The following is a 20,141-nucleotide window of genomic DNA, read 5'->3' as shown; positions in this document are numbered from 1 at the left end:
TCTAAGGTCATTGTTTACCAGTAGGGTTGGCTTGGGTTTGGTTAATGTCCACTTTTCTGTCAATTTGAAACACCCAAATGCAAAAGGTTTTAACAATAAAAACTATGATCAAAAGATTTGGGATATTATCTGAAAGTTTAACTAGCTTCTTTTAGCTGCCCCCATGTTCATAAGGGGTAGTCAAAACAGGTAGTTCCGCATATATGATCTGATTTTTTACACTAGATGCCCTTCCTGACGCAACACCTAAAGGCTTGTGTCTCTACTTTATGAAATGTACCTATTTAGCATGTGGCTAAAATAAAACCCATTCCTAACCTTATACAGGTTGCTCCAAAACCTAAGGCCCCAGTCAAACAAACCTAGAGGTCAGTGGGCAACCAGACCACAGGTCACAAGAGAAAAATGAGTATTCCCTGACCAACTGTAAGTCGTTACTAAAGGTTGCTTTTCTGTGCAGTGCTGTGAAATAGATTGCTATGACCTAGTCACTCAGGCCTAGAAACCAGTCACTAGTCCTCTAATAAGCACTGATTACCAGGGAAAAATCTGATGTTCCAGATGTGGCCAGCTGGCAGGTGGCTGGGGGCGGTTCCATACTGTCACTAGGTGAAACTGGTCACAAAAAGAATACATTGCAAAAATCTCCCTGTGATTGTTTTGGTCATTAGTAGTAGGTTGCTGAGGTTGCCCATAGTTGCTTGTACCCTTACCGCTGCAACCAACACAGGGACTAGAAAGAGAGAGCATATTTCTCCACTATTGGCTTCCCTTCATTGGCTCCCTGTTAAATCCAGAATTGCATTCAAAATCCTGCTCCTCACATACAAGGTCTTAAATAATCAGGCCCCATCTTATCTTAAGGACCTTGTAGTACCATATCACCCCATTAGAGCACTTTGTTCTCGTACTGCTGGCTTACTTGTTGTTCCTGGAGTATTTAAAAGTAGAATGGGAGGGAGAGCCTTCAGTTTTCAGGCCCCTCTTCTATGGAACCAGTTTCCAGCTTGGATTTGGGAGACAGACACTATCTCTACTTTTAAGATTAGGCTTAAAACTTTCCTTTTTGGTAAAGCATATAGTTAGGGCTGGACCAGGTGACCCTGAATCCTCCCTTAGTTATGCTGCAATAGATGTAGGCTGCCAGGGGATTCCCATGATGCATTGAGTTTTTCCTTTCCAGTCACCTTTCTCACTCACTATGTGTTAATAGACCTCTCTGCATTGAATCATATCTGTTATTAATCTCTGTCTCTCTTCCACAGCATGTCTTTCATCCTGTTTTCCTTCTCTCACCCCAACCAGTCGCAGCAGATGGCCGCCCCTCCCTGAGCCTGGTTCTGCCGGAGGTTTCTTCCTGTTAAAAAGGAGTTTTTCCTTCCCACTGTCGCCAAAGTGCTTGCTCATAGGGGGTCATATGATTGTTGGGTTTTTCTCTGTATCTACTGTACAATATAAAGCTGCTGTTGTGATTTGGCGCTATATAAATAAAATTGAATTGAATTGAATTGAACACATTTCAAAAGGTCCAACATTGACTTTCATGGTAAATGGTCTTTGTTTCCAGTTTTCATCACATATTTCCAAGTTTCATCACTGCTTGCTGGTTAGTTACTAAGTTTTACAGACAGGCCGGCATGGCATGGTGGACAGGCTGGCATGTGCCATGCAAACTTTCATTGACAGCAATCTGCTAGTCACCAAAGCAATTGCAAGGAGATTTCTGGTGCACCATACTCTTTGATTTAGGATCTGGGATTTCTCCCAGTAATAGCTAGCAAACTCTAACCACTAACCACTTGTCAATTATTCAAGGAATACACATTTTTTCCCAGTGACCGGAGGTTGCCAGAGGGTTGCTGACTAATCTCAAGGCCTCAGCATTAATCCTATATTTTGTGCTAAACACTTTTCTGGAAATAGTTTTGAGCACAGATTAATTTCTTTGAATCCTGATTGCCAAGGCTTTGTTCCACTCCATAAGAGGTTTTTGAAAGGGTGAAATCCTATAACCATGATCTGTTCTGGGCTAAAGATTGTTTTCTACCAGAAAGCCTCAAGGCAAATTTTTTCCATCTGCTAAAACCTTTCAGAAAATGTCTTGATGTATGTATAAAGGCTAGTTTTACCTTGACTTTCTAAAATGCCTTCGTTTCTTCATGGCCTTAAAACAGGAGGCTGAGATTTTCAGGTCCACAAGCTGGTAGATAATGGGATTGTACATTGCGGAGGATTTGGCCAGCAACGTAGGAACAACAGACACAGGGATAGGCACTGAGTCTGGCTCACCAAATGCTGACACCACTGACACCACTGCATAAGGGATCCAAGCTATCAAGAAGCCTGTGCAGATCACCATTGCCACCTGGACACAAAATAATATTCTGATCATAAATTTGGACTCAGTAGCACTCAAAAATCTTTGCTCTTTGTTCCACTTCCATGATCGCTAATGTTGGACCTACCTTTGTGAGTTTCATTTCAAGGGTGTGGCTGTTTTTGATGCGTGCATCATAATGTGAAATTTCCTTAGCAGATGACTTGACCTTGAAGATGATCATAACATAAGAGAAGACAATGATGCCTGCAGGGAGTATAAGACAGAAGAACAAAATGGCCATGACGAAGCTCTGGCCAGACACTGAGGCTTGTGCCAACCACCAGTCCAGGGTACAAGAGGTCCCAAAGGGCTCCGGGGCGTAGTTTCCCCAGCCCACCAGGGGCATTGTGGCCCAGAAGGCTGCATACACCCATACAAAGGCCAGGCACAGGAACGCGTGGTGGCGTTTTAGCCATGCGCCTAGGATTGGAGAAAGAAACCCCAAGACTAATGTTGGTCAAATGGTACATTTTGACTGCTGGACTAATTTTCTATGCCACAAATAAAAAGGATTCAGATCATTAAATTTAGTAGGAGACTCACAAAAATTCCTAGAAAAATACTGAGTATTAAAAAAATAATCATCTGTACTCAATGACTCTTCACCTCAAAAGGTATGCTGTTGACATCAGTAAACAAAAAAAAAGTATTAAACTACCATAGTGGAATATTTTAATTCTGGGATCTTACACATTTGTATTATTGTGTTTGACTATAAATGACTGAAAAGGAATTTAATTTAAAAGAATTACAATAGAGTGTTATAACGGCTTACCTGTGGTTATGAGCTAATAACAAATACTATGCTCCGGAGTCTAAAAGCCCCATCCCTGCACTGTTTTGTTTCACAAAACATAGTCACAGGTTTGGATCTAGACTGCAGACCTATTCATATCTTTTTTACATGAAAGTCAACAAATACAGTGGTCCCTCGTTTATCGCAGGAGTTACGTTCTAAAAATAACCCGTGACAGGTGAAATCCGCAAAGTAGCCAGTTTTATTTATTTTTTTACAATTACTATAGATGTTTTAAGGCTGTAAAACCCCTCACTACACACTTTATACACTTTTCTCAGACAGGCATGGAAATTTTCACACTTTTCTCTATTGTTTAAACACTCTCAAAGTTCAAACCTTCGTTGAAAAATAAGTCCAAAGAATAAAACCAAAGGCACCTGCAGGTGCCTTTGACGGTGAAAAAGGTTTCGTTGACGTTGTGTTTGTTGGGGATAAAACTTACAAACATACAGTACAGCACTTCAGAAACACACTGCTAGCGATCGAAGATGTATGTAAATTTGACAAGCTGAACGCATTCTGTACTGTACAGGAGACACGACACAAGATTGATTGACAATGGTCTACAGCCAATCAGTACCCAGAACACCATGCGCTGTAAAACACACAAACAAAAAAAAACATGCAAAATTGCACAAAAAAAATCCGCGAAATAGCGAGGCCGCGAAAGGTGAACTGCATTATAGCGAGAGACCACTGTACATATTCCAGGTTTGCAACATCAGTACATGTTAAATGGAATTAGCATTGTAACTGTGACTGAAAGCATTTATTACAGTTATTTGCGGGGGGCCCATCATGAAAACATTCAACAATAAACCTAAACAGAAACTTAATTTACCTCACCCAGCTAAAAATGGACATTTTTAAGAGGCTAAAGGAAAGTTTGTAAAGCTAAAGCTTCCCAAAGCGCAGAGCTAGTCACAAGCCAGCAGCCTCAGTATGAGCAAAAGATCAAATCAATTATTAAAAAAAATTACAGAGATAAAACGGAGAAAAAAAGGGTTGATGTCTTGTTATGTGGTGAATTTAAGTAAGTACGTGGCAGTTGTTTCTGCCATTGTTCGGTTAGGTAAAATCTGTCGAATAAGATTCAAGCATTAGCAACTCATTTTCTGTTCATGGCTGTAGCCCAGGCGGTAGAGCAGCTCCTCTACTGATTGGAAGGTTGGTAGTTCTATTCCTGGCTTCCCCCTAGTCTGCATGCCAAATATCCTTGGGCAAGATACTAACCCCATGTTGCTCTCCAATGCATCCATCGGAGTGTGAATGTTAGATAGGCACTAACAGATTAGAAAAAGTGTTTGTGTGATTGGGTGAATGAATTAGTTGTATAAAGCGCTTTGACTGCTCAGATAGAGTAGAAAAGTGCTATATAAGAACCAGTCCATTTACAGTTTACTTTATTTTGTTTAACTGAGAGAGTATCCTGTATCTTACTACAGGGGAAGTTAGAAAGTTTAACAATTTACTATATTTTAAAAATATATTTTTTTTGCTTTTATATGCAGTCAGGTATAGTTCTCAGAAAGAAAATTTCAATTAGGGTATTTTTAATTCTGAGCTACTGGCAAAATGCTTTAGTTCACTTTAAAGTATGTAAGTGTACGTGAAAATCTGATGTTTATGAAAATTTGCTGAGGCAGTTGTTAGTTACGCACCATATCGGAGATGGCAAATCTTGAGATACCGGTCCAGGCTGACCACAGTCATTGTGATGAGGCTCCCACATCCAAAGAAGAAGCCTGCCCAGCCATAGAATCGACAGCCCTCCCAGCCAAACAGCCAGCGGTGGGATAAACTAGACACAATGAAAAAGGGCTTTCCTGTCACTGTGAGGAAAAAATATAGGAGACAGAGAAGAAGGAGAAGTGAAAGGGAAATGGAACAGAAAAAGAGAGTGTGTGGGCAGAGAAAAGGGATGAAGACAAAGATCATAAAAGGAGGTAGTGTTGGAGTGGGGTGGGACAAAGAGAAATATTTGGTTGAAAATGGTAAACAGACAACATGTAGCATATTGAAACATACATTCTATTATTTCGGGGAGAAAACCTTGTGGAACATATCACAACAGAGCTAAATAGCTACAGATCAGAAACATGACTGGATGTAGGAGAGCAAAAGATAGGAGAAACTGCTTGAAGCAATGTTAAATGCAAGTAACCTAGACCAGTACTGGTCTAGGTTACTTGCATTTAACATTACTGTGTTTGTTGGCGTTGAACTGTAGCTAAAGGTTGGCAAACCCTTTATGTTCGACACTATTCCTTCTGCAATGCTTAAATGCTCAAACGTTAAATGACTCAATTCCTAAACCCTAAAATTCAAAATGTCATTCTTTATTTACATAATTTAATAATTTTAACTGTCTTTGTAACCTTTATTTAACAGAGCCTTACCATTATGACGCAGTCATGGTTAGTGTTGGGGAGTAACGGAATACACATACCGGTGTTACGTATTTAAAATACAAAATATGAGTAACTCTATTCCGTTACAGTTACCATTTTAAAAAGTGGTATTCAGAATACAGTTACTTTGTTGAAATAAATGGATTACATGGCGGTCTTTTCCTGTTTCATATGTTAGGCTATGCCCTGTCTACTTTTGGTAATTCCACAGCAATAGTACATTCATGTAGTGACGGGCCCTACCGCCTACTGGTGTTGGCCAGAGGGCCCGATGGCGCGATATGGCAGCCTCGCTTCTGTCAGTCTGCCCCAGGGCAGCTGTGGCTACAACTGTAGCTTGCCTCCACCACTGTGTGAATGTGAGAGTGAATGAACAGTGGAATTGTAAAGCGCTTTGAGCGTCTAGAAAAGCGCTATATAAATGCAATCTATTATTATTATTATGTAGTTGTAAAAAGCTTGATAATATATTAAGTAATCCAAAGTATTCAGAATACGTTACTTTCATTGAGTAACGTAACGGAATAAGCTACAAAATACATTTTGGGGGATGTATTATGTAATCTGTAGTGGAATACATTTTTAAAGTAACCTTCCCAACACTGGTCATGGTAAAAAAGAAAGTACACCGTCTGTCAGTTCTAAGCTTTTATGTATCAGGGCATAATCAAAAAATATCTAGTCCTTACAATTAAGTCAATACAACCAGAAATGACCAACAACACATGACATATTACACCATGGGATCATTTATTTGACAAAAACTAAGCCAGAAGCAGTGTGTGAAAAACTAAGTACACCCCATAGTCAATTGGGTAGTAGAACCATCTTTAGCAGCAATGACTTGAAGTAATAGATTCCTGTATGACTTTTAGCCCACTCTTCTTTACAACGTTGCTACATTGAGTTTTGTATTTAAGGTCCAAGTTGGATTGAGGTCTGGACTTTGACTGGGCCACTGCACCACCCTGATTCATTTGTTTTTCAGTAATTCTGTTGTAGATTGCTGCTCTGGTTGGGATCACTGTCCTGTTGCATGGTCCAATTTGGCCAAAGCAGTAGCTGTTGTATAGATAGCAGTGATGGGAATAACAGCGTTACAAGTAACGGCATTACTAACAGCGTTACGTTTATCAGTAAAGAGTAATCTAACTAATTACTATTCCTATCATTACAAGGCCGTTACCGTTACTAATAAGACAATGCGGTGCGGTCGCGTTACTATTTTTCAACAAAGACGGTTGAAGCTGTCTAACGCACCTTATATCAGTTGCGCGGAAGTAGCTGTCTATGTAAGTAATCTGGGCGCTACAGTGTTTAACAGCTGCGCATGCTCCCGTGGGCGGCAATCACTTTCTGGCAAATGATCACTTTTTGGCACAACACCTGGAGCTAAGGGGGCAAAACGATCACATGAGTGCTGCTGTTTGACTGAGGAAGAATAAAGTAGTCGTGGTAAGCCAATCACATGACCACTTTAAGATAATGAAGCAACAAGGTTATATATCCCAGTTTTTAAATTGTGCTGATAGGCCACGTAAAACCAGAGTCATGATAAACAATATATACATGTGTTTTTCCTGAATAGTTTGGTTATGTTTACTGTTTAAGGACAGCGCTAGCAAGCAATCTCTGCTTATGACCAAAAAATAAAAAAAACTAAACAAGAAACTGCTCGTTTGTGTTGGTGGAAAAATGCACCATGTCGACCAATCAAAAACTGATATGGCAACATGGACATTTGGTTGTGTAGGAAGAGGGGGAAGTTTTAGGAGTGACGGCGAGAGAAAGACAGCAGAAAAAGTGAGAGAGGGAGTTTTGAGATGTGAGAGATTTGTGACGTTTAGCGTGTTTGGAGTGTGTAGTTAATGTGTTGTCTTGTGTAGTTAGTGTGTAGTGTTGTGGATAGTTTTGTGTTGTGTGTCAGAACAATGAGGCGACTGATGTCTCCAGGTAGAAACAGGAGGAGTGATACACCTGCTGTCAGACCTGCAGGTATCAGACTGTGATGTTCTCCTTTATAGTGGACAGAAACTATTTTTTTGGAGTGGCACAAATAATTTGTGTGGCATCTTATTGAATGCAGAACAGCTAATTGTTATGTAAATAGTTTGAAATGGTTATTAAAAAAAATGGTAAAAGGTAAATAGCTGCAAATAACTTTGTTGTTTGCAAAACTTGTCCATGTGATTTTAAAATTGACAATTTATATTTGCATTTAAAGTTCTGAAATATGATTCAATAAACATGTTTGTGGTTGTTACAGTAAAGAATATAACTTCTTCTACTCGGATTTTATGTTTTTTGTCTGATTTTAGATCAATTGTATTAATACAGTATGTCAAAATGAAAAACTAACTGTAAATTCAGACATGTGAGGTTGTGCTGAAAAGGATGATACCAAACAAGGCAAAGTAAATAGTTTTTAAAGGTGAAATGTAGAGGTAAAATCAAAAGTACTCAAAAATGGCCAATCATAACCTGGACCCCAGAGGGTTAAATGGTTTTTTTTTTAAAGTAATGCAATAGTTACTTTTCAATTACTTTTAGAGTCTTGTAACTCAGTTACTAACTCAGTTTTTTGAAGAAGTAACTAGTAACTATAATTAATTACTTTTTCAAAGTAACTTGCCCAACACTGATAGATAGTCTCACATTTGACTTAAGAATATTTTGGTAAAAAGAGGTCAGATGCAACTTTACAAATCTAAGTCATGCAGCCATGCTGTTCTTGTTAGAGAGAACAGAATGGCTGCATGAAAACAAGCCGTATTTGTTCAGTATTATTCTAATAGTATGTTAAATGTTAAGCACTAACTGAGGCTGACAGACATGGATTTTGTTTTTGTTTTGTGTGTGTGTTTGTGTGTGTGTGTTTTAATTGTGTCAACAGTCTGCCCTTGGGGTGAATTTCCTGGGATTTCCACTTCTGGAAACACTGGCAATCATCTGTGAATAATCTTTTCAGCTCTATAAAGATGGACTTCAAATAGTTTGAAGCTGGCCTTATAATTCTTCAGAGATTGATGGCTTTTTCTATTGGCTTCTTTAAGAACACTGTTCATGTCTTTCTTCGTGTCTTCCACATCTAAAAACCCCAGACCAACAAACTGTCTGCTTTGCTTTTACAGAGGTGCTCACACTCACTGATGATCATCTAATCAAGTGCATTTGATTAGCAGCATCTGGCTTCTACTTACTCTCTTAATTCCTATGGAAGCAGTAAGGGGGGACTTTCACTCACTGTTTCTGTATTTTGGTTCAATTTCTGTTAAATAAATAACAACGTGCTGTTGTTGTGTCAGCACATTGACACAACAGGATGTGTTGCTATGGCCCAGTACATATCAGGTGTTGTTGTTCATCTGAGGTTGTATTTACCTCAGTTTGAGACCTGCTAAAAGTTGATGATTTTCTCATTATGGTAAAATGGCATTTAAAATTATGCCCTAATACATAAAGCCTCATAATAAAAAAGGGATACTTTCTTTATGCTGTGACTGTGAGTTTTTCTCTTTACGGCTAAGTGCACAAACCTAAGCAATACTTGTTGTATTTTCAAGTATCCAAAAGGATAATTGAATTTTTTCCGCATATGCTAACCTCACATTCTAATATGGATTTTAATTATAATACAGCAATCTAACATACTACTAAAAAAAAAGAAGCCATTATATATTTTTCATCATATACCCAGCAAGGGAAAATAATTTTGATTGCAGCCTTAACAAAAGTTATGAGTGCTGCATGTTTAAGCAACAGGAGGTAAAAGTTAAACGTGACCTTTCCCTCCATGTCCTGTATCACTGGCTGCAAAAGCCTCTTTGATCTTAAGTTTGAGGAAAATTAAGGAATACATGAGATAGATCTTGTAACAACTCACTTTAGTTTCTCATTACTGAACAGCAATAAGGAAAAGATGCTAATACTGACTTTAGCATTAGGAGTAATTCTTGTAATGAATGTTCCGTAAAATGCAGACAGTTTATGTGAAGGTTATGGTGGACAGATAATTGTCTTGGGATTTGAGATCAAAATATCCTTCACACACCACATGGGCTACAGAGCTCAACACAAAGATCCACTGTATCGCTCACACCACACTGACTTCCTGACTGTTGTGTCAAATGTGGGCCCTCTTCCTAGATAGCTGGATGGGCAAAAAGCCACCGCGTTCCAAGAATCTCTAGTCGGGATTCAATTCAATTCAATTCAATTCAATTTTATTTATATAGCGCCAAATCACAACAAAAGTCGCCTCAAGGCGCTTTATATTGTACAGTAGATAGCACAATAATAAATACAGAGAAAAACCCAACAATCATATGACCCCCTATGAGCAAGCACTTTGGCGACAGTGGGAAGGAAAAACTCCCTTTTAACAGGAAGAAACCTCCGGCAGAACCAGGCTCAGGGAGGGGCGGCCATCTGCTGCGACCGGTTCCAGACATGATAACCCAAATGCTCACTTGGATTCACTGAAACTCAGCAGGGGTTATACACACACTTCCACACCCCTGCTCACATGCTTGTAGCCTTAACAAGATTTACATATATTTCTCAGTCATGACATGATTCCTGCCCCCATAAACAAATAACATTTGTTTGCTCTTTGGTTTGTGTAATGTTGACCATTGCTGTCCTAGGTCACAAGGAAAGGATTAATATGTAAATTGTTATTCTATTCAGAGATATAGCAGCAAGGCTGTGGCATGGTAAGGCAGCACAAGGACAATAACAAAAATCATCTCTCAAAGCTTTACATTCTGAAATTCTGCTGGAATGAAACAATCAGTTGATTAAGGGCCAGATTTATTAAGACCTCAGTCACATAAGCCTAGAAGCTGGTTAACAACCTCCAGTCAACCTCCAGTATCTAAGGGGGGATTTTTATTCTCTGAGTGGTGGTGAGTGGTATTTGGAGGCTGCTGGCTGTCATCAGGTGAAAATCTGTGATTGGTTAAGTCTTTAGCAGACCTCCACATTCAGTTTGCATGGAAGACACTGACTCCCCTGTAGCAAGTCAGTGCCTTCACTCACTATTTACTCTCCAAGCTGTATGAAACTTGGAAAAAATGCAATGCAAACTGGAAACCGCAAACTTTACAGAGCTCTCCCATACTCAGCCATGCACGATAACCAATTCAAGATGCATGTTTTATATGCAATCCGTACTAGGATTCTTGTCCTCCCTCCAGTGCTCCACATTAAGGTCAGTTCATTTAAAAGTTGCTCTGTTACATCAAAGCAGAGTGAAGACCAAAATTATTTCAGGCCAGGCTCTCAACAGTCAGGGTGAGGACTCAGTGAAGACAGGGATAAAACTCTAACGTTGCACTTGGACTTCGGAGCAGACATCCCAAAACCCCTGTGCACTGGTTCTGATCACATTCCTCGTCGCAACTACCAGATAACATGATTTTTCCTTTATTAAATTAATGGGATGTCTAAGTGTTGCTCATGAATATATTGAATATTTTTTAATGGTAATTCATTATGGCAACCAGTTTTTGATGTTACTATCCATCCTACATGACAAGCACGTCTGAATGACCTCAAAATCTTTCATTCCTGTACTGCAAAAAGAAAAAATGATTTCAATAATGGAGATCATTCATAATGTTAATGTATGTGTCCTCTAATCTAGAGAAACTGGTCCTGGACTCTTCTTCCATTATGAATATGACTAAATGTAAAGCTTTCTTTTTTTTTATTTATACTGACCATTGTGTTATCTTGGATTCAGAAGCATAACTGTACTAGCTTTTGTTTATGGTGTATTGTTTTTACAATGATCAGGGAGACCACAGCATGTCCTTGTAAGGCCCAGTGAAAAAGGCTTAGTGAGTAAGCCAGTCAACCAAAGAGGATTAGTCAGGATTACAACAGAGGATGGAGCATTATGGAAGGTATAAATATGTAACAATGTTTAAATCAATTTATATGATGGTGATGGAGGTGATGTAATTTTACTTAAATGGTGTCTGATAATGAATTATTTTCATTCATTTTTAAAATGTAATAAATATGTATGTATTGATCCATAGTTGTGTAAGCTGACAGGAAAGTAATTAAAAGCCAACAGTAAAATCAAAAACAAAAAACACTGAGGTCTTCTGCTGATAGTATATTTAAAGATTATTTCTGACAGAAAGTTCCCTTTAAGATGAGTTAAAAATGCACAAAGGAGTGGGACATATATTGGGAAGTAATGGTTAATTAGTTTAGAACAAAAGGGCTTCTGCATTTTGGTTGTACATATACTGTATATGCTAAAGAATATACTTAGCCACAGTGACTTTGCACAATAGTTGTGAGTAGGGCTGTGCAATATGACCAAAATCTCATATCCGGATATAAGACATTTATCGTCCCGACAATGATATATATCACAAAAATTTGTAACTTCTGTGAATCTCGGGCAACTCGATTTACGTGAAGTGTTTTCAGCTGGGCATCATGTACCTGGAGTCAAGTGTTTTGACCGATGCATGAAGCTATATATTTTTAGACATAAGTTGTAACTGCTGCCATTTTCTTTGTGAGTATGTATTAGATGGCGTGCTGCGAGAAAAAGGCTGTTCTAACGTTTGAGTCTAAGGTTTATTTTTTAGCACCTGACGGCTCTTTTTTGCTTCTCATCTGTAAACACTCTGCACACTCTTTCACGTGATTCAGTTTATTTTGAAAAATCTCAACAGGATCTTCAGCTTTATTGTGAAAAATTTTTATGTGGAAAATAAACAAGCGGACGACGGAGCCATGCGATGGTTTTATCGTCGTTGTTGCTAATGACAACGCATAAAAGCAGTCACTTGTCCATCCGTAGTGTGGTTATATTAAATATAAGAGAAAAAGAGAACTTTTAGAAATTAATACTACAGTGACTATAAAAATGATGAAAAAATATTGCCGTTTATTTTGCAACACCACGAAACAAATGATAGCGTAATATGAAACAATAGACGTTTGCATATCGTCATCCGATATATATGGTTATATTGAACAGCCTTAGTTGTGAGGTTTTAAGCTGAGTAGTTGCACTGTCATGATGTTTGGAAACTGGATGTGATGAGTGAGGGACCTTCCTGCTTATACAGTACTGATTTGTTAATGCAACAGTAGGCCCACCCTAAAGCACACCTTTCTCATCATTTTTTTTAACCATAATTTAGAAAATCAATATTATATTGAATTTAAAGGCCATTTTTTCATAGACTTTTATGGAATTGTGTGTTCTTGCAACCAGAAGAGTCTCCCCCTAATGGCCATTAGACAGAATAGGTTTAAGACACTTAAGCATTGTTTTCACTATGCAGGTCCAGAAGCTTTGTCAGTTTCTTATTTACAGTCTTAGGTAGGGTGACCAACCGTCCTCTTTTCCCCGGACATGTCCACTTTTCACGTTCTGTCCAGGGCGTCCGGGGGGAATTTCGAGATTGATGAAAATGTCCGGATTTTCCTACAGAGGACCCATATGTGTGACTTCATCCCCGAGCAGCTGCTTTGTGAGTGGTTGTTCTGCGCTCACAGACGGGACAGACAGCGTGCAGCAGCGCCTAGTGATGTTTAAAAGATGCCAAAGCACGGCTGCAGCTTTTCAGATGAACTGCAAAAAAAATTTCCCTCGTACCGTCCCGGTACTGGTAATTTTTCTTATACAGATGAGGCCTTATTTCTGTACTGTGGAGGTAAACACAGACGACACGAGAGCTCTCGATTAACACTCCTCGTTTATTCCTCATCACAACACAACTGAACACTTTTCCCTTCAAAACATAGCAACAACACTTCCTGAAAACTGGGTGTGAGTGGAGCCCTCCAGTGGTCCACCACACATGCCCCCCCTGAACACCCAGTAGGGTCATCCCCTAGTCCAGAACCCTCGCTTTAATCAAACGTCCAGAACGGCTGAACCGGGGAGGTGGAGAGCTGGCTGAGGGGAAACGAGCCTGAGGACCAGGCTGGCATGGGTGGCCAGGAGAAGCTGAAGATAGCTTGGGCCCCGCCAGGTGGGGGTGCTCCCAGAGGAAGAAGCAGGGTTGTCCAGTCCAGTGGAAGGCGGGCGGCCACGGCGGGGGCCTGAGCCGGCACCAACTGATCATCCTGCAGCACATGTGCCGGCTTAAGTCTGTCAATAGAAACAGTCTCCTGACGACCCCCAAAGTCCAAAAGGAAACGCTTCCGGCCCGGTTGAATAACCCTAAAGGGGCCGTCATACAGTGGACGCAGCGGAGGCCTATGAGCGTCATGCCTGACGAAAACAAACTGCGAAGAGTCCAACGACCTCGGAACAAAGGTGTCGGGCAGACAATGGTGCACTGGGCCAGGAAGAGAAAACGAGTCTCTCGGGGGACGGAGAGACAGCACAGAGGGAGCGAAGCACGGGGGTGGGCTCTCGGGCAAGAATTCCCCGGGGACCCGGAGGGGCTGACCGAGGACAAGTTCAGCCGGGGAAACCCCGAGGTCTTCTTTAACCGCGCAGCGCAACCCCAGTAAAACCCATGGAAGGCGGTCAACCCAGTTGCCATCTGTGAGAGAAGCACGGAACGCGGCCTTAAGCGACCGGTGGAAACGCTCGCACATCCCATTGGCCTGCGGGTGGTACGCAGTGGTTCGGTGGACCTTGATGCCCAGGCCGTCAGCCATGGCAGACCAAAGCTCAGAAACGAACTGGGGGCCCATGTCTGAGGTGATGTCGGCAGGGGGACCGAAACGCGAAACCCACGTTGACAAAAATGCCCTGGCCACTGCTGCTGCTGTAGTGGACACCAGAGGCACCGCCTCAGGCCAGCGGGTTGTGCGGTCCACCACAGTCAAAAGGTGCGTGAAACCTTGTGACTGCGGCAGGGGACCAACCAGATCCACATGTACATGATCAAAACGCCTCCCTGGAACGCGGAAGGATTCGAGGGGCGCCTGTGTGTGCCTATGGATCTTAGCGCGTTGGCATGGGATGCACGCTGCTGCCCAGTCTTTCACCGATTTACGAAAGCCCGGCCAAACGAACCTGGAGCTGACCAGCTTGACCGAGGCCCGGACGCCCGGATGAGAGAGGGCGTGTACGGAGTCGAAAACACGACGATGCCACGAAAGTGGAACTACAGGGCGTGGTCGGCCGGTGGAGACGTCACAAAGCAGGCTAGGCCCGCCGTTCCACACGGGTCTGTCCTCCACTACAAGGCCCGTTTGCTCAGACCGAAGGGCAAGGACATCCGGGTCCGCCCGTTGGTCAGCGGCCATAGCGTCAAAGTCTATGCCAACATAAACGGGAGAAACCAGCGCGCGGGATAGACAGTCAGCCACGCAGTTGGACTTACCAGCCACGTGCTGAATGTCAGTTGTGAACTCGGAAATGGCTGCCAGCTGGCGCTGCTGGCGCCCGCTCCACGGGTCAGAGACCTTGGACATCGCGAATGTCAAGGGTTTATGATCCACGTACGCGGTGAAACTCCGACCCTCTAGAAAAAAACGAAAATGCCGGGTCGCGAGGTGCAGGGCCAGCAACTCCCTGTCAAAAACGCTATATTTGCGCTCACTGTCCCTAAGCGTGTGACTGAAAAAGGCAAGCGGTTGCCAGACACCGGAGACCCGCTGCTCCAACACTGCGCCCACCGCCACGTCCGACGCGTCGGTGGTCAACGCAATCTCCGCTGACGGAAACGGGTGGGCCAGCAGGGCGGCGTTTGCCAGCGCGGCCTTGGCCTCAGAAAATGCCTGGATGCGTTCAGGGAGCCAATCAATCGGGTCCTTAGCAGTTTTACCCTTCAAAGCAGCATAGAGAGGCTGCAGCAGGTGCGCAGCTCTGGGGAGAAAGCGGTTGTAGAAATTGACCATCCCCAAGAACTCCTGCAGCGCTTTAACGGACGCGGGACGCGGAAAAGCCGAAACGGCCCGGACCTTGTCCGGCAACGGAACCACACCGTCAGCGGAAATGCGGTGGCCCAAGAAATCCAGAACCGGCAAGCCGAACTGGCACTTGGAGGGGTTGACGATCAGGCCGTGTGGAAAACCTGACGCAAATGTGACGCGTGCTGACTCTCAGAACAGCTGGCCACCAATATATCGTCAAGGTACACGAAGATGAAAGGCAGCCCGCGCAAGACAGAGTCCATCAACCGCTGAAAAGTCTGGGCGGCGCCTTTCAGGCCGAACGGCATGCGCAAAAATTCAAACAGGCCGAAAGGGGTAATAACGGCAGTTTTTGGGACGTCTTCGGCGCGCACGGGAACCTGGTGATACCCCCGCAGCCAGTCAATTTTAGAAAAAATCGAGGTGCCAGCGAGGTGGGCGGAAAACTCCTGTATGTGGGGAATTGGGTAACGGTCGTTCTCCGTGACATTATTCAAACGGCGAAAATCCCCACACGGCCGCCACCGACCGTCGGACTTGGGCACCATGTGTAGCGGAGAGGCCCAGGCACTATTCGAGCGCTGCACAATGCCGAGGCGCTCCATAGCGGCAAACTCTTCCCGAGCGACGGAGAGTTTTGCGGGGTCAAGGCGGCGCGCGCGTGCGAACACCGGGGGACCGACCGTCGGAATATAATGTTCAACCCCGTGCTTCGTTGCCGTGTTTGAGAAATTAGGAACAGTCAGTGAAGGGAACTCAGAGAGCAAACGCTGAAAAACATTCCCAGAAGTCACCAAATTAGCCCGATTCAGGGGCTCGATGGTGCGAGTGAAACAGGGCACTGAAGAAAAAGACTGGGCGTCGATTAAGCGTCTGTTAGCGACATCGACCAGCAGTCCGTGGGCACAAAGAAAATCAGCACCCAAAATAGGTACAGAGCTAGCGGCAACAACAAAGGTCCATTGGAAATCCCGACCATGAAAACAAACAGTCACGAACCTTTCCCCGAACGTTGCGATGGGAGAGCCATTAGCCGCAATAAGCTGCGGTCCGCAGCCCGCTGCTAAACTGTCAGCGCCGGACGGGGGAAGGAGGCTCTTCTGGGAGCCGGAGTCGACCAGGAATCGTCTCCCGGAGCGCGAGTCTTCTATGAAGAGCAGTTTTTCTTTGTTGCCAGCGGTCGCGGCCGCTACAGCGCGCTGTCGGGGCCCGTGTCCCAGGGTCAGAAAAGCACAAGGCAGCAAGCAGCGGCGCGCTCTGGGGCCAAAACGCTGATGGTAGGAACAGAGGTCCCGTCCGCGGTGTCGCTGTGCCGCGACCTTTGCCGCCAGCGAAGGAGCGGACACGTCAGGGCAGGTCAGCGGGGAAGTAGAAGGCGCCGCCGGCGAGGCTGGAACTAGGTCGTGATCGTGGAAAGCGCGGGTAGCCAAGAGAATACGATCCGCGTCCTCAGCCAGGGAGCGATAATCCTTCGTGCCCAGAAGCGGAGAGTTGGCGAGGCCGGCTCTCACGGCCGCCGGCAGCTGTCGGAGGAAGATGTGGGCGAACAGGAATCCCCCGTCGTCCGGACCGAGAAAGGACAGCATGCGCTCCATCAGTTCGAGAGCCGTACCGCCACCCAGGCCTGAGAGGGAGAGGAGCTTCTCGGCTCGCTCTGCGTCGGAGAGGGCATAGCGCCAAAGAAGCAGCTCCTTAAGGGCGGCGTACTTCCCTCGCTCGGGTGGGTCCCGGAGGAGAGTCAACGCACGACAGGTGGCTAGCGGGTCGAGAGAGGCCACCACCTGGTCATATTTCGTGTGGTCAGCCGAGATGCCACGAAGGGCGAACTGAGCCTCCACGTGCACGAACCACGACGGGGGATCGTGAAGCCAAAAGTCCGGCAGCTCGAGCGGCACAGCAAACGCAGCTGCAGCCGGAGGCAGAGGCAGAGGGCTGGCGGCTGCTGATGCATCCAGAGCGGAGTCGGTGCCACCATTGGACTGCAGCATGTTCGAGTCAGGGGTCACCAATGTGGAGGTAAACACAGACGACACGAGAGCTCTCGATTAACACTCCTCGTTTATTCCTCATCACAACACAACTGAACACTTTTCCCTCCAAAACATAGCAACAACACTTCCTGAGAACTGGGTGTGAGTGGAGCCCTCCAGTGGTCCACCACAGTACCATTATTTAATTCCAGAGGTTTTTAAGTTATTTTTTTTGCCCTTGTTGACTTGTAAAAGCCTATATCACATTTTTTTATTTCACCATTCATTAACCACACAGAGACAGCATCATTTGAATATGTTAAAATTTTCTTTATGCAAACAGTATTATTAAAGTTCTTTATGACTGTATCAAAATATGGTCACCCTATCTTAAGTAACAGTACAAAAATCACTTGATAACTATCAGGAAAAAATAAATACCGATGAACAAATGAGATTAAATTTATGCATAACACTGAAATTTGCACAGTGTGAAATTTAAAAATAAAAATGGCTCATGAGTTTACAACTGAGATAGAGGTGGGTTGCAAAGTGGCTTGCAGCTGTGCAGGAATTGTAGGCAAGCTAAAGTAGCTGATTTAAGACGCACTATATGTAGCAGTGAACAACATGTGTAGCAGGCGATTAGTTACGCTATCAGCTGATGATGATGACCTGCTGGGACTACATCCAAGCCTGACTTTCTGGCCTGACTAAACTAACACTATCGATCTTGAGTCTAAAACTCCATCTCTACACTTACATATATTATTGACCATTTTTTTCAGTGATTCAAGTAAAATTGCCTTGATAGGGGAGTGTTTTACAAACAAAAATGTAGATCTTGTTTAGTGAAAATGTATTCTGTGCCTTTTTTGAGACAATTTTCATCAATTACATTAAAAAGACACCCTCAGACCAACAAACATAGTGAAATCACTGCTGAATAAAAGGGGCTTTTTATAAAAGCAATCAACTGAATGTTTCCACAAGCAAAACAAAATAAAGTGAAGATGTGAAACCATCAGAAGCAGCTTCTGAAATAAAAAAAGATATAGTTGCAGTTGTAGACCAAAAAACCCCAACAATTAACACAGCCATCCATGTTATCTTAGCAATGATCTCAACTGTTCCATCTAAATACTAAATGTTGTTCATTTTCACTGATGCATCGTGGTACCAACATTTAGTATTCCTTCCCAGATCCAATACATATGTAGTAACATTACAGTGAGTTTATCAGAGCTGATTCAATGATAACAGCTGCTGGTGGCAGAAATAAAGCTGATCAAGTTATTTTTTTGGCCCCAGGTTTCCTTCTAATCACTTTTAAACTATGCAATTCTCACCCACCCAACCATCCTGCTATTAAAGTTTCCATTTTGCCATATTTCTTTGTTACAAAAATACTGGCTTGAGACTAAAATCATAATTTAAAATATTGACATGTACATGACAAAAAAAAAGGATCTTGAATCTTGAATCTTGACATCTGACTCAAAATTGAAAGAATCACAAGAAGCACAGAAAAAGAGTTTGGGGCTGACATGAAGCAAAAGCTCCAGGAGTCACACCGTGGAAAAGCCGCTCAGGGCATATGCACCCATGTCGTATGAGGCAACCCTCACTGTTTGGGTCACGCCAAGGATGCCTGTCTTTTCTAAACTGTAAAACCATTGTTCAGTTAGGGTTAACTTAGTTGAATTAATGTCCACACTCAGTTACACATATTTTGTCCTGTCATGCTGCCCTAACACTTCCCTTACATCTAAAGGATTGCTTATTGTTTATTTTCAGGTCTTTCTGGAATCAATCTGTGGTCACCCTCAAAATTAACTCTATAAATAATGTTTCATTTAGCATTTCACTGGTGCGAGAGACTCTCAAAGCAAACCCAAGCCCCTTTCTATTTACTGCATCAATGAATAGATGGTTTTGAACAGACATATTGGAATTAGAATCAAAATCAGTTGAGAAGTTCCCAAAGACCCCCATTTTGTTCCCATTCATGTGTAATGGTTTAGGTACTTATTGGTTATCAACCACTGTGACTGAAATTTTTTAAAAAGCTAAATTGACAGTGGCAAAACTAAGACTTCATATTATAGATTGACTTTTTAATAGATATTCTTAACGGCAGAAGCATAAACAGTTTAAACCAGTTTAAAATACAATTCAAAAAAGAAATAAGGGGGCAAATAAAGTAGATACTTCTGCCTACTCCTTTTCAAACAACTGAATGGAATGATATTATGGAATGTTGGTGAATGTATATGTTTGAAATAAAAATGAACTGAACTGAACATCCACCTGTACTGTTTTGGACACCACCTATCAACTCGCTGTTAGATTGCCGACAGCCAATACTGTATAGCTGCAATTAAGTATGTTCGAAAGTAGGGTTAGCGTGGACCTACAGCAATGAACAAATTAGACTAAGTAGTGACCATACGGTGACAGGTCTTAACAGCTAAACTTTATAATGTCATAAAATCTGCCTGGTTCTTTTTTTAGACCTATAGTTCAACTAATAAGCTAATTAAGCCTGTTTTCATAAGTCTCTTCTCCACTCTTGAGCATGCCCTCCACTATACATACACAAACACATGATTAAACAACATCTTGAGATCAACTTGGGTTGCTGCAAAAAGAAAAAAATTGATCACCATAAACACACACTTACATCTTAGCTATCTACAAAGATGCAGTGAAACTATAAACTATATAAT

The 20,141-nt window shown here is 42.7% G+C and overlaps 1 protein-coding gene across 3 annotated transcripts in view; it reads right to left on the bottom strand.

The window, feature by feature from the left end:
* opn5 (opsin 5) overlaps positions 1–20,141 on the bottom strand; it is a 69,170-nt gene that overhangs the window by 6,384 nt on the left and 42,645 nt on the right. For all 3 annotated transcript variants that reach the window (XM_005465756.3, XM_005465757.3, XM_025899139.1), the window contains 3 exons: positions 4,841–5,011; positions 2,466–2,800; positions 2,130–2,365 (listed from right to left, as the gene is read on the bottom strand). In XM_005465756.3, coding sequence (XP_005465813.1) covers positions 2,130–2,365; positions 2,466–2,800; positions 4,841–5,011 — 742 coding nt within the window. The remainder of the gene's footprint in view (positions 1–2,129; positions 2,366–2,465; positions 2,801–4,840; positions 5,012–20,141) is intronic.

The sequence above is a fragment of the Oreochromis niloticus genome, linkage group LG15 (assembly GCF_001858045.2).
Source record: "Oreochromis niloticus isolate F11D_XX linkage group LG15, O_niloticus_UMD_NMBU, whole genome shotgun sequence".
Taxonomy (NCBI): Eukaryota; Metazoa; Chordata; class Actinopteri; order Cichliformes; family Cichlidae; genus Oreochromis; species Oreochromis niloticus.
The sequence above is the reverse complement of the archived record's forward strand: the minus strand, read 5'-3'. Positions and strand labels throughout refer to the sequence as shown.